Here is a 14,477-nt window from a genome sequence, read left to right as displayed (position 1 = left end):
TCTCTCTCTCTCTCTCTCTCTCTCTCTCTCTCTCTCTCTCTCTCTCTCTCTCCCCCATTTTTCTTTTGAGACAGGGTTTCTCTATTTAGCCTTGACTGTCCTGGAACTTGCTCTGTAGACCAGGCTGTCCTTTAACTCAGAGATCTTTCTGCCTCTGCCTCTCAAGCGCTGGGATTAAAGGTGTGAGCCACCCCACCCAGTATTTCTGAGTAGCATAAAGGGAAGGGGACAAGAGCATCTGGGAGCAGGGGATGCCTCCACAGCGCTGCCACTGCCACTGGCTAGGATGACTCCATTTATTCTAAAAGGACAGAGGGCAGCTACGTCCTGTACTGGTCTTCATTTCCTCTCTCTTGGAATAAAGGTTTAATCCAAGTCACTGACACACAGTTCTGCCCGCCCCGGGGACACTGAGGGAGGCACCGGGACCAGCACCCACTCTCAAGAAGCTGTATGCTGCTCATCTGTGTTGTGGTGGAAAGGGAAAAGGAAGGAAGGGAAAAAAGAATGACGGTAAGGCATGTTAAAAATTTTTTCTTTTACATTTGTTTATTTATTTATGGTGGAAGGTGTGTTCATGCCTCAGTGTGTGTTTGGAAGGCAGTCTGTCCCTTGTCCCCTCAGGAAACAGGGCGGGACTCTGAAAGAGGCTATCCTGGCAAGACCCAAGCGTAGCATCCAGGGCTCTTGTGGGTCCCTCTGACAATTAGTGAGTGAGAATGAGTGTGAGCATGGGGCTGAAGGTGGAGGCAGCAGGACAAGGAATCACACTCACACACCAGCCTTTAAGAGGGCCGAAAGACTCCAGGAGAAGCCAGTGCCTGCTGCTTCCCTGCCAGTCCCATGCAAGGCCATAACTAAATGCAACTTGCTAGCTCATCCCGCAAGATGGTAGTGAAATCAAACAGGGCTAATTGTCTTAAATTCCATTGCATATGTGTGATGGACAAAGAGTTCACAGAGAACTACCTCTGAGGTAAATGGCCACACATCAACATGGCTTGGCAGGCCAAGAGCAGAGGCTTCATTTTACTACAAACCGTTTCTATGGAGTCGTTCCACATCTTTATCAAGAAAAGACAATAATTACACCCCCACAGGTCTGGAATAGGATTTTAAAATAAACATTCATCAAAACAGTCTTTCCATTCATTTAGTCCTTCATTTCAAACACTTTCAACCTTTTAGAAAACAAAACAGCTCATTCCAACAGCCAAGCTCTTTCCATGGCTTTTCTTTCTTTCTTTCTTAAACATATTGATACGTATTAAGCTTTCCAAATTAAAGCACGTAAGCAAATGCTCATTTTGGAAGTACCCACCACTTCATAGCCTAGTATTGCCTGAGTCTACTAACAGTGTGTGGGGGTTGTGAAATATTGATGGCTGTAACCCAACAGGGCACAGCTGGATCCACAAATACCTCAGAAGAGATTTCAGGGCTGGCAAGGTATACACCTTTTAAAAATACTATGTGTGCATGTGTGTGTGTGTGTGTGTGTGTGTGTGTGTGTGTGTGTGTGAGTGAGTACACATGAACTCTATTGTTTCGCTAAATGGACACAGTATCAAACTGCCCCAAAATTAACCTCTCTCTCCCCCATGGACCAGTGCAGCTCTCAGATGCATGAGAGGGGCATCTCTGTGCAGCAGAAGTGGGTTGTTGCAGAGTTACAACTGGCCACAGTGTAGAGAATAAGAGGCTGTGGAGTGCTCAGGCATAACCGGGACTTCTGTGTCACAGCCACTATCCCCAAGGCTCAGGGGATAGTGAATGTCAGGTTCATGAAGGGTGTGTGTGAGAGAGATTGTGAGAGCCAGGGGCTGGGGAAACTGCTGTGAAACAGTGTTTTTGGGATGCGACAGGACCGTTGAGTCCACGAATCTCCAATAGCTGTGGTTCCTGCACAGTGTCAGGTCAGTCAGCCTTCAGGCATGATGCAGGAGCACCACATGAGCCCCCAGCCTGTGCTGAGTAGGTAATGAGCTGGGGGAAGGAGTCTTCTCCAGGGGTGAGGCCCCTTGTAGTCTGAAAATGCTATAGTGGATGAGCCCACACCCGTGTGTCTATGTGCAATACTGATTAGAATCAATGGGTTATAAAAGAAGAAAATGTGAAGCTTGGGAGAAAGGGAAGTCAATAAAATCAAAATACATTGTATACATGCTTGAAATTCCTGAGGAATAAGTATTGTATTACTAAAAATTACAGTTCTGAGTGGTACAGCTTTCTTTTGTGTTTTTCCATTGTCACTTTCTACATATGTTACAATTGTAGCAACAAGTAGTGCCACCCAAGAGTGGATGAAGAGCTTTCTTCAAAACTTTATGTTTGGCTGCTTTTACCTGAATCTCTGTGGTTGATTTGGTGGGGGCTGGGTCATCAAATGATGTGGTTGGCACATTTTCTGCTTTTAAAAATTTAGAGATTTCTTTGAAGGCTAGTGTGATTCATATCTATTCATGCTTTATGAACAGTTGAGGATGACAAGTACATCCCATAGAAATAAATTCAACATATTTATCATCTTTTATTAATATCCTTGATTTTCTTATATTCTGTTGATCCAAATGATAAAAATAAAAGGGGTATGTTATTTTTTTTACTACTGTCACGTTTATACCAGACTATACTTAAAATTTCAAATAATGTTTACTTCCTATATTTTGTGCAGTGTTACTTGGTGACGACTTTCAGTGATACTTTTTGACCTGTGAGTATGAGAAGACACAATGTTTTCTGCCCTCAGTTCTGGATGCTCTGCTTTAACTACTGTCTCTGGGGACGGATTTTTACTCTCTGACTCTAGAGAGCCACAGTGCCTGACACATACGTGTTCAGGAAACGCTGGTGAAATGCAGAGATATTCTGGAAACAAGGAGGCACAAAGTAAAGCCCCATGTGCTTGAGTTCCAAGGAGGAAACAAATGTCATCTCCCTCCATCCCCCTTGCGCAATTTCTGTCAGGATTATTAGCTCCCTTACCAGACCCAAATATCTAAGGAGTATCTGCAGAACACTCGCCTGTATTTAAAGGCAGCTGCCAAGCCAAGTCTCTGCCAGGCTAAACCTTGGGGACGACGGTGAAGCGACACCTGGGATCTAATGGCGGTGGTGGTTAGCACACAGCAAGAGTAGACGCCACACACGAGGACATCCACAGTCTGACTTAATGCCACAGAGCAAGGGACAAGAGCAATAAGAGGGGACATTGTGGGACAGGGGGAGTAAACGGTAAAGTGTGGCCAAGGGCCCAGGAGAGCTGCATGAAAAGAAAGGGGAGGGAAGCTGGTGGGTTTCAAAAGGGCTTTAACAAGGGTGGGAAAGCCCTAAAATAGCACCAACAGGAGACAAAGTCCCCACAGAGGGCTTCTGGGCACTGTTGTCAGGCTGGCCAGAAATGACAAAGGGAACAGAAAACAATGGACCAGGGCTTGCCTTGCGTGAAGGAGGCTCACGCTGCCTGGTGTTCTCATGGCCTGGCACAGCCCGAGGGCTTTGTGCTCTACCTCCTTTGTCCTCTCAGCCCCTGCAGTTGTGGCACTGTGGGTACAGAGAAGGTCCTTTAGCCCAGAACACAGTGGGTCAAGGACCCAGGCATCTTCAAAAAGTCATTCTTAGCTTGTAGCTAAGATTCCTTCAATTAGGCAAAGCTAGGCTTCCTCACAAACCTTCATCTTCATGGTTAGAAAACATCCTTATTAATTTGTCCATGACATGTGATTAATTTCAAGGGAACACTCATTATTGCAAATTAAGGTTGTATTAAAAATACAAAATTCTGGGGCTGGAGAGGTGGCTCAGTGGCCAAGTGCACTGGTTGTTCATCCAGAGGACAAGGATTGATTCCCAGTACCCACACAGTGGTTCATAACTCTAACTCCGCTTTTGGGGGATACAATGCTCTCTTCTGGCCTTTGCTGGTACCAGGGACACAAGGGGACACAGGTGAGCATTCAGGCAAAACATCCATACACATAAAATAAATAAAAATTAAAAAAAAACAATTCTGAGAACAAGGCAGCAGTAACAATGGTGAAAGCTGCTGGCTCTTCTAACACGGATGCAGCCCAGGCAAGAACAGACTTGGGTTGCCAGTCAGGGCAAGGTAGAGAGAGCTTGGAGATGTAGGCTGTCCACCTCTAATTTGAGAGGACCTCATGAGCCTTTGCTTTGTTTCTCAGCCCCTCCTATCATCCCCACCCTAAGGATCCGAGGGAACGCAAGCTCCTAAGGAAACAAGGGTGGATCCAGGCCCGGGATCCTGGTTTAAAAAGGTTTTGTGGGGCCGGCAGATAGTTCAGTAGGTAAAGGTGTTTGACGCAAAGCCTGATGATCTGAGTTCAATCCCAGTGACACAGACAGAGGCAGAGAACCAACTCCTGCAGGGTGCCCTACGACTTCCCCACATATACCACGGCACACACGCACCCCATGATGGCCCTGACACAAACACATGTTAAAAAAAAACAACGCAAGATTGCCTAGATGAACAGACAGTCTCAAGTACTCTATCCCAGTTTACAGGAGTGACTGATGGTGACACCCAGGGAACTAGTAAGCGAAGGAGGAAGGTTCAGAGAAAGAGACAGACAGAAAGACAGGCCCTCAGCTAAACAGCAACCATGTGAGAGAAACAGAGAAGATATTAATATGTCCTCGTCTATTCCTGAAGACCATCAGGGTCCTATTAGGATAGAAAGGCACTGCCAATGCCTACCAGGATGAACCGTGTGTGTGTGTGTGTGTGTGTGTGTGTGTGTGTGTGTGTGTGTGTGGTGTATAGACATTTTTGGGTGGATGGATGCATTGATGTGTTCAAAGGTCAACATCAGTTCCTCAACCACTCACTACCTCATGCTTTGAGACAAGCTCACTCACTGAACCTGGGGTTCACCAGTTCAGTTAGATCAGCTGGCCAGTGAGCCCCACTGGGGCTAGAGACATGAACCTGTCTCTGTACATGGGTGCTGGGGATCTGAACACAGGTCCTCACACATGTGGGCCAAACACATCACTGACTGAGGGCCCCCACCCTCAGCACCAAATCTTGTTTAAATAAGGTACCCGAGAGCAACACTACTAACTTGGGATGGGAGCGTTGGTGGTGATACTTACTGACCCCTTTGTCGTCTATGCCACATCTGAGCAGGGTACTCCAGTGGGCACGACCCCGCTTAATCCTTAGACGAAATTTATAAGCTCTATTAGGCTCGCCTTGTTTTTTAGGGTTGAAAACAGTTAGGAATATTGAGAAAACTTCTTGAGACCCAGACACAGCCCTGGGTCTGAGTCAGTAGGTTCTGCCTACTGTTTCTATGGTTTCATCAGCGTCCAGTCTTTTAAAAACATCTCCTTCAGTCCTCAGGAAGAATGCAATTGGCTCTCATTTAAAATGTATTTAACAAAAAAAAAAAAAAAAGAATTTTCCGAGCTAACCTGGAAATCTGCATTTTCAACCTACTCTCCTAATGCAAGACGGCAATTATCCACTGTGTCTAGGAAGTAATGACCCAAAGGCACTCCTTACCAGGGAAGGGGAGCCTGCATTTTAACCGGGGCTTCCAACACACACTGTCTTTTTTATTTGTTTTAAAAAGTAGAACTGCTTTGGGGAGAAAAAAAAATACTTCTAGCTAAAAATACACTAGCAGCAACCTTGCAATTACACTCCTCTGTGGGAGACTTCTGTCTTCCATTCTGTTTCCCAAATGAAGAGGTCTGCTCTGTGGTCTGCTCATCAGTCATGCCAAAGGCCAATGCTGCACAACTAACTGGAAAAATCCAAAGCTGTGTAGGCTTGGATAAGACTCTGTATGTGTGTGTGCGCGCACACGCACGTACACACGTATGTGCAGTACAATAAACAGCTTTATTTTAAACCAACTTCCTGTTACTCACCTCACCTGTCCTCCACAGAGGGACTTTGTTAAGGTTAGCCCCAGGACTGTGGAGCAAACCTTGCGCCCCACCAGCCTGTACCCTTAGGCTGGGCTTCTTTTTCCGGTCCAGACCTTGCCGCCTCTCTTTTCCCTTTCCCTTCGGTGTTTCTGTCATGCAAGACTGACAAGCTTGCAGGTGGGCTGCTGGGCTGCTGTGGTGACCAAGTCCTCAGAAGGGCCACACTTGCCTCCTGTGCGCTGTGTGTTGGTGACTCTAGCTTTCACAATGGTAGAGTCCACCAGTGAGGAGTCTACCTCCAACGGTTTTACTATGGCGAAGATAGGCTGCCAGCTGGGAAAGCTCATACATAATTTTGGCAAGGGGACTTGCATCCAATTTATTAGTCTTCAAAGAGAAACATACACCTATGGGTGATGAGGGACCGTCCTGGGAGTGACTATATGAATTTGCAGGAAATGGCAAGACCCCAACAGGAATTTTCAAACTACAATTCACTATGAGATGGGAAAGGCTTTTTTCTTAAGCATGATTGTGGATCTAGCTCAGAGACAGGAGACAGTATTGAGACACACTGGTGAAAATGAGGAAGTGTAGAAATGGATAAAAACTTTTCACAAATGATAAGGAAGTAGATCCTTTGGGTTTGTAGATAGGAATTTCTTATTTGTCATAATACACCTTAGGAAGACCCCCCCCCCCCCAAGCACACAGGAGAGAACAAGAAAACTAACAGGAGTGCTAAAGTGACAGACTATTCCATCCTGTAACAGACCCGAGGCTCAAAATGACAACCCAAGAAATGGCCCTCAAGGCTGCTCATCAGCCTACAGGCTGCTCCCTGAATGACACCGAAGCCACCATGCTATCTGGCTCCAAATGTCCTCAAGTTGGGCATTGTCACAAAGGGTACCAAATCATACCAAGTCAGTCACATGACCTTATAGAGACCCCCATGATCCCTGCATGGAGGACAGGGTAGAGTTCTGATGTCATAATAGCAGAGGGCGGCGTTATATCAAGGACTTGCCTAGAGAAAGTCACTCAAAAACATCCAGGTATAACAGTAGCAGTAACTGTAACAATAACAGTAACAGCAGCAGTGACAACAGTAACAACAACAGTAACAACAGTAACAGCAGCAGTGACGACAACAGTAACAACAACAGTAACAGCAGCAGTAACAACAACAATAACAACAGCAGTAACAACAGTAACAGCAGCAGTAACAACAATAAAGTGAAAGCATGGTACAATTTAAGTAGCTTGTCTAAGTCACACTGGTGGCATCTGGTACCTGGCCACACTATGCCATAGCCCTGGCTTCTAAGTACAGCCTCAACTACATAAGAAGTTTAGAAGAAAATTCCAAGCTTCTCCGTAGGGGACCAAAAACCAACAGAAATTTAAGTTAATAAGAACCAAGACAAATGCAGACAGGGAAAACATAGCTCTTGTATCAAACTACAGATTATTAAAGTTAGGATAAAGTGAATTGAAGATTAATAAGGTATCTTGGTGCAGTGGGAGTTACCTTGTAAAGTTTAATTTTTCTCAGGAAGAACTGAGACTACAAATTCTGAGACTGAAGGAGAGCGTTGGAAATCAATAATATGTTACTGAAGGAGACAATGTCCCTAGGGTACCCATTTCCTTCCAGGTACAAGGGCGCCAACTGTCCACTTTCACCGATGTGGAGGCTGGCTACAGGCAATGTGGCCAGTCTTTACCCTGTCTCTGTTGTCACCCTCTCTCTTAGGAGCTACGCCTAAGATGAAGATAAACTATAGCCACACTGACCAGCTCTCAGCTGAAAGGGACAAGAAGCCTGGCCACAAACGCCAGGGTCTGGGACCCAAGTCAGTTGCAGAAGCTGGTGTTGGGTCAGTAGCAGGATTAATCACAGCCAGGGACCTCTGAGATAATATCTTCCCTCTGCCCACCCCATCCCCATCTGAGCTCTAGCAGCATGTGGAAGTTGGCTGTTTCTACCTCCTTCAGATCCAAGGCCTCCCTCATCCCCAGAAGAAGCTCCGAGCAGTGGGGGAGGGAGAGGCCCAAAGCATATGCTTCACGTGTGCAGCCAGCTCTCAGGCAATGGAGGGACCCGGGGCTGCAACGGAGGAACCCAGGGCAGCAACGGAGGAACCCAGGGCTGCAACGAAGGGACCCAGGACTGACATAACTTTATTTTAAGCATCTGCTTATCTGGACTCCAGGAAGAACAAAGGCCCATGTGCTGGGAAAGAAGGTCCAGATCTTGGTAAGATTAAAAGAAAAGAAAGAAAGAAAGAAAGAAAGAAAATCAACCTAAAAACCAAAACCAACCTACCGTGAAAGAGAGTGGTGAGTGCAGGCATGGTGAATGTGTTCAGTGGAGACAGACACATGCATTGGCACAGCAGCCACTGCCAAGCCTTTGGTAGATGCATGAAAGGCGGGTCCTCTCCATTTAGTACCCTAGCACTGCTGCTGGTGCAGCATCCGGGCCCTACTCACCTACGCAGTTATCACACAGGCTGCAGTGGGAGGCTCGAGGGGGGCGGAAAATCTTGCAGGTAAAACAGTACTTTAGTTTCACAGTCTGGCCATTGATGATGACTTCTTTGGTTCTGGGAGGTGGGCGGTACCCCCCTGAACTGGTGCCGTTGGCAATATCTACGGAAAGAAGGAGAAACAGCACACACCTTCAGAACACCATTTCAGCCCTGTGGTCCCTGTCACCCGATTCAGGGACCAGGTCTAGTTGTGCTCAACATTCCTAGGGCAGCAGCCACACTTGACTGCCCTGTGTTGTCATAGGCAACGTGGCTTAAGGAGACTCTGAACCTATTCATGCAGGCCAGAGACCAGATGAGGGGGCTCTGGTTAGAGGCCTGAGAAGGTTTGTGATCCACTACAGAAGTATGCTCTCCATGGGGTCACGCCCACCCTTCTTCTTCAAGGCATGTGTAGGAGACAGTGTGGGAGAGGTACCCAAATGACTGCAGAGCAGAACCTCCTGATCTGGCTATCAGTTCACTAAACATGGGCCAAGACCCTAGAATGGTGTGGTTTTGTTACAGCAGCCAGCCTTGTCAATGGACTCAGTGATCTTCCTTTTGCCTCTTGAGCTGAGTTCTTCAAGCCCAGCTGAGGCATCTCCCTGCTTTGCCCATTAGCCTAAAAAGTACCAGTTTGGGATGATAGGGGAGGAATATCCATTTTACAAACATCTATTTCCATGAAAAATTATTAAATGCATATTTTTAAAAAAAATCACTTGTATATTTTTGACATTATTATTTTTAGAGTCAGTTTTTAAATGTTAAAATAAAATACAAATTTATCTCTTCCCCCCAAAATTTACATTTATTTATTTGTATGTGAGGGAGGGTGAGCATATCATGTGTGTGTGTATATATGTGTATGTTTGTGTGTGTATATGTATATGTTTGTATGTGAGCATGTATGTGCATGTGTGTGTGTATGTATGGTATGTGTGTAAGTGTGTGTGAGTATATATGTGCATGTGTGAGTGTGTGTGTGTGTGTGTGTATAAGTCAAGGAAGTCAGTTCTTTCCTTTCCAGGGTTCGAACTCAGGCTGTCATGATGGGGGAAGGACATTGGTTAATTATAATAAAGAAACTGCCTCGGCCCTCATAGGACAGAAAATTAGGTAGGCGGAGTAGACAGAAGAGAATTCTGGGAGAAAGAAGCTTAGTGGAAGAGTCGCCATGATGCTCCCACGCCAGACAGATGCAGGTTAAGATCCTCCCTGGTAAGCCAGCTCGTGGGCTACACAGAATATTAGAAATGGGTTAGAACAATATGTAAGAGCTAGCCAATAAGAAGCTGGAACTAGCCGGGCCAGGCAGTGTTTGAAAGAATACAGTTTCCGTGTAATTATTTCTGGGCATAACCTAGCCATGCGGGCGGCCGGGTGCCGGGGACGCAGCCCTGCCGCTGCTCCTATTTCAACACTGTCAGGCTTGGTAGCAAGCACTTTTGTCCACAGAACTGGTCCGTAAGTCTATTTTTTTTTTAAAGTTTCCTTTGATCTCACAGCCGGGTTCTTCTCTCTGGTCATGTAGGAGGAGGCCGCTTGTTTCTCATGGCCGCCCAGAACCAAAATAAACACACAGAAACTGTATTATTTAAATCATTGCTTGGCCCATTAGCTCTAGATTCTTATTGGCTAACTCTTACATATTAATTTAACCCACCTCCATTAATCCATATATCACCATGAGGTCGTGGCCTATCAGCAAAGTTTCAGCAGTCTATCTCTGGTGGCTCCATGGCATCTCTCTCTGACTCCACCTTCCTCTTCCCATGCTAAGGGCCAAGTCAGTTCTTTATTCATTAACCAATAAAAGCAACACATAGACAGAAGGACCTCCCATACCATGGTCGCACATGAGAATCACCAGGCAGCTGGTTACACCCCACCCCCGCACACATCACATACTGACTCTTGAGACCCCAGCTCTGGAGGGAGGTCTGTTCCAACTTTATTCACAGGTTGATTCCCCACAGACCTGCTAGGCCCGCCAAGAAGAATCTGGGGAGCCAAAGAGAACAGCAAGAACCCTTTGAGGGCGTTTGCTAAGACTCTGGCGTGGTCCCAGGAATTTCTGGAGCTGGTGAATTGAGGGTAGATACTCATTTTCGTTCACACCCACTGTCATACACAGCATACTTAGCCGAACCCAACGTGGTAAGCATCAGTGACATCATCAACACAGGCCCTCCACACAGTCTAGACAGTTGTCTGAAAATTTCGGAAACTACTGGTATCCTGGAGTTGACCTTAGAATTCTGATTTCACTGGGGTGAGCAGAATCAGGCATGGAGATTTAAAAGACTCCTTCCAGATAACCCTAATCAGTAGACAAGGCTGACAGCCAATAGCATTGGTGTACACAGCATCTATTTTATGCAACAGTTCATCAGAGAAGAGGGCTCTCAGCTCATCCAAAACGTAGCATAAAAAGCTGCATTTTGCCCAATTCTCCAGTGACCCCTGTACTTCAAGCCTTAGAACCTGGGTCCATGGTGAATACAGGTTCACTCAGAGACATGCCACTAAACAGACCCAGCCACCTTAGCCACTCATGCAAGCTTAGCTACACTGGTGGTACCTGGGGAGCTGAACTCTTCTCCTCACAGAGAATGCGTTAGAGGCGGTGTGATAGCCTTCGGGTTTTGTGTTAGTGAGATGCCCACCCCAGTGGTAAGGAGTGCTTTAGAGCTGTTGCTTCCATTGGCTACACGTGGAAAATGAAAGTTCCACCAGCGGGGCGCAAACAAACAAAGGGGAAGGAGAGTTCAAGGAAGGGCATGATGGGAACAACAGGACAGTTCACCCCTTTACCGCTTCTCAGAACTGGGCCTCTTGCTTAGAACCATTAGATAGCCGTGAAGCCAACTTTGGGGCCATAGGTAGGTTGCCTTGCCAACCTGGATACTCTCTTGGTACCCTCCCCCAACATGCTACCCTGGTGACCTCCCTATCAAGCGATGCTAAAGCCAGCAGCATCCCGTGTGCATCGCGGGAAGAGGAGTCAGGATGGAGGATGGAGAAGGCAGGGACCATGCCACTGTGGCTGCCCTGAGCACCAGGAGGAAAGCACATGGATGCGGAAGGAAGATCTCTGCGAATGCCAACTGTGTGGCTTGGAGGCCTAAAATAAGCTGGCAGTTTATGTCAGCTGTGACATGGACTGGATGTATTTAGCTCTAGCAAACATGAGTTTAAAAAAGCTAGAAGATCAGTTACAAAGGAACTCAATCAAATATCTGTGTTAATTCCACCCGCAAAGTTTTGAAGCTGCATCCCCAAGGTGAATACTGTAAAAGGCAGAGATGGCAAAGCACCCAGCACCAGCCAGCACATTGTAGCAAGCTTAGCCCTGCACAGCACCATGTAGCAAGATTTGCCCTGCACAGCACCATGTAGCAGGCTTAGCCCTGCACAGCAGCTTGACAAAGTGAATCTTTGTGAGCACTCCTCACAATAGATCCAATTGATCTTATATCTCCACAGCACTCCTTTCAGAAAGATGAAACTTGTTACAAAGTGAGCCGAAAACTAGGATTCAACAGATGGTAAACTATAGCTTAAGCAGTTATCCAAACCCTAAAACCCATTGAATAGGTAATTAGAAACTGATACACTAAGTAGTAATAATAATAATGAAATAAAAAAATTAAAATATCAGAAGACCAAATTCAGAACCCAACTATGCCATGGACTAATGGGAGAATCCGAGGACCTATAAAGAAGAAAGCAAACAATAATAACAAAAATTATCAATGAGACAGTATTTACAAAAGGCTGACCTTGCGTCACAGGTGCTGGGTGGGACTCGGGCGGCTTAGAAGGTCTCCCGTGGCTGCCTGCCGAGTCATGAGCCTCCTGTCTCATCTTCCTGGGCCTTAGGAATCGGATTCATCATCCCCAATGACCCTGGAGTAGCTTTCTAAATGTCCACAGGATCCTCAGAGCCCCCAGGCTGCTCTGCCCACTGCTGTCTTACATGGAGTTCACGCTGCAAACCTTGCAGCCCCTCTGTGTGCTCCGGAGGAGCCAGCTGCTGCAGGGCTGGGCCATACGCACAGTGGTCCCTGCGCTGGGGTGGAGATCATCTCAACTTTCAGGCCCAGTTCAGGCTTCTCTTGTGAAAACGGCTGGCACCCATGGGATCTCACTGTGTTTATCTATTTACTGAACTCTGCTGGACTTCTATGTGGCGCCCTTGAGACATGGGGCTTCAAGCACTAACCTAAAGACACAGTTTTCCTTCAGTATTTGGACTGAAGCTGGTGGCTGGTCACAAAGCTTGTCCCCCTTTGAGCCTTTCAGCAACATCTGCAGCCCCAGGTACACAGCATACAGGCTGAAAGGGGGAGTTCAGTGTTCTGGTTTAATCCCCAATTATTCTCTGTGGGACTTTTTGTGTGTGCGTGTGCAACAATCGCGCTTCTGTTGCTGAGAGATGTTCTTTGTACCTTAAACACAGCTCCTGGGAAAGAACAATCAAGTCTACAATAGCTAATCATTGGAGAGCGCTAGAATTTGGGGGTAAAAATGGTTAGCGGCTTTGTAAGCTTAAGGAACTACTCCTTCCCAAGGGCATTTTACACAAGCGTTCTGAAGGAAAGCACAAAAGCCCGAAATGACTTACAAGCACAAAGGCCCCTTCTCCTAATGGCTGAGTTGTTGGCAGAGGTGTGGAAATGATAATGTGTATTTGTGCGTCCGTGTCTGGCACCAGCCTTGCAGTCAGAACAGTGGGCAAAGACTTAGGGGTCCTGGGGGTAGGAAGGAGAGGGTGGCCACGCGTACTCAGGAATGGGAAACTAACATTGAATGAGGTCTCAGTTAAAGAGAAATCCTGGGCTAGCCAGGTGTTTCTGAAAACTGTTCCTTAACATCTGCCTGCTTGTTCAAGGCCTGTCTTCGAAAGGGAAGCCGTTGTTTTCTCCTGAGGGAGCAGGGTGCTTACATGAAGGACCCATTTGATCCCATAGTGCTGATTTCTAGCCCAAACTGCTATAGGTAACTGGACTCTGCTGTCTTACACTACAGGGGAAAAATGTCAACTTTGAAGATGTGGAGAAGGATTCTCTCCCCAGCTGAAGGGTTCATCTGGAGGAGTGGCATTCCCTGGTGCGCTGAAGTTTCACAGACCATTAACTTACTGACGGGGCAACCACCAGAGCGGTGGGAGTCTTTGCTAACGGGAGTTTAGTCAGCGTGAAGACAGGGCATGGGGCAAATGGGACTTCATACTCCAGTCCACAAGATGCTACTGCCGTGTCGAGTATGGCCATCACTGCCATTCACTGCCACAACACAGCCATGGATTTAATAAATCTCAATATCCAATAGAGGTCCACGAGCCACCCGACAGTCCACTGGGTGCTGTGGCTAGGGGCGTGCACGGGAAATGTCCCCTGTCCTTTGTGGCCTATACTCTAGGGAAGGGCAGATCAATTCAGACAATAGGGTTTCGATCATTTAAATACACAAACAAGTCACACTACAGATCAGCTCACACCTGGCCAATGGTCAGGATCACTCGGCGTAGGTAGTTATCATCCAGGGGCGATTCTGCCCACAGGGAAATGTAAAAATACCTGGAGACATTTTTAATTGTCCCAAGTAGGAGGGAGTGCTCCCGGCAACTGGCACGGAGACCAGGCATACTGTGAAATACCTCCCAATGCACAGGCCAGTCCTTCACAAACAAGAATTCCAAAGCCCATATATTAATAGCAGGGAGGCGGAAAAGCGACTGACTCTCAGTGTGGTCCGTGAACCAGCCGTCTCGGCAATTATCAAGGAGCTTGTTCGCAGTGAATCAGTTTGGTGCCTACCCCATCCCGAGTCACCTTATCTGGGACCTGCATTTTCAAAGATCCCCGTGGGATTTGGGCACTCGTGAAAGTTTGGAAATCATGACTGTTGGTGACACATTCCTCCGTAAGTGGGATAAACCTGCGGGCAGGCCAGACAAAGGGCTACTTCAGCCTGGTGAAGTCCTCGCTCGCTTCTTTTTAGGAACTGACGAACACCATGCACAAAAGG

General features: G+C 46.8%; 1 protein-coding gene across 3 annotated transcripts in view; it reads right to left on the bottom strand.

Moving 5' to 3' along the window:
• The window catches only part of Zdhhc14 (zinc finger DHHC-type palmitoyltransferase 14), a 241,761-nt gene that overhangs the window by 53,237 nt on the left and 174,047 nt on the right, over nt 1–14,477 (bottom strand). For all 3 annotated transcript variants that reach the window (XM_050135738.1, XM_050135736.1, XM_050135737.1), the window contains exon 3: nt 8,401–8,559. In XM_050135738.1, the coding sequence (XP_049991695.1) occupies nt 8,401–8,559 (159 nt within the window). The remainder of the gene's footprint in view (nt 1–8,400; nt 8,560–14,477) is intronic.

The sequence above is a fragment of the Alexandromys fortis genome, unplaced genomic scaffold (assembly GCF_014885135.2).
Source record: "Alexandromys fortis isolate MF-2015 unplaced genomic scaffold, M_Fortis_MF-2015_v1.1 scaffold_23, whole genome shotgun sequence".
Classification (NCBI taxonomy): domain Eukaryota; kingdom Metazoa; phylum Chordata; class Mammalia; order Rodentia; family Cricetidae; genus Alexandromys; species Alexandromys fortis.
This window is presented reverse-complemented; position numbering and strand designations above follow the sequence as displayed.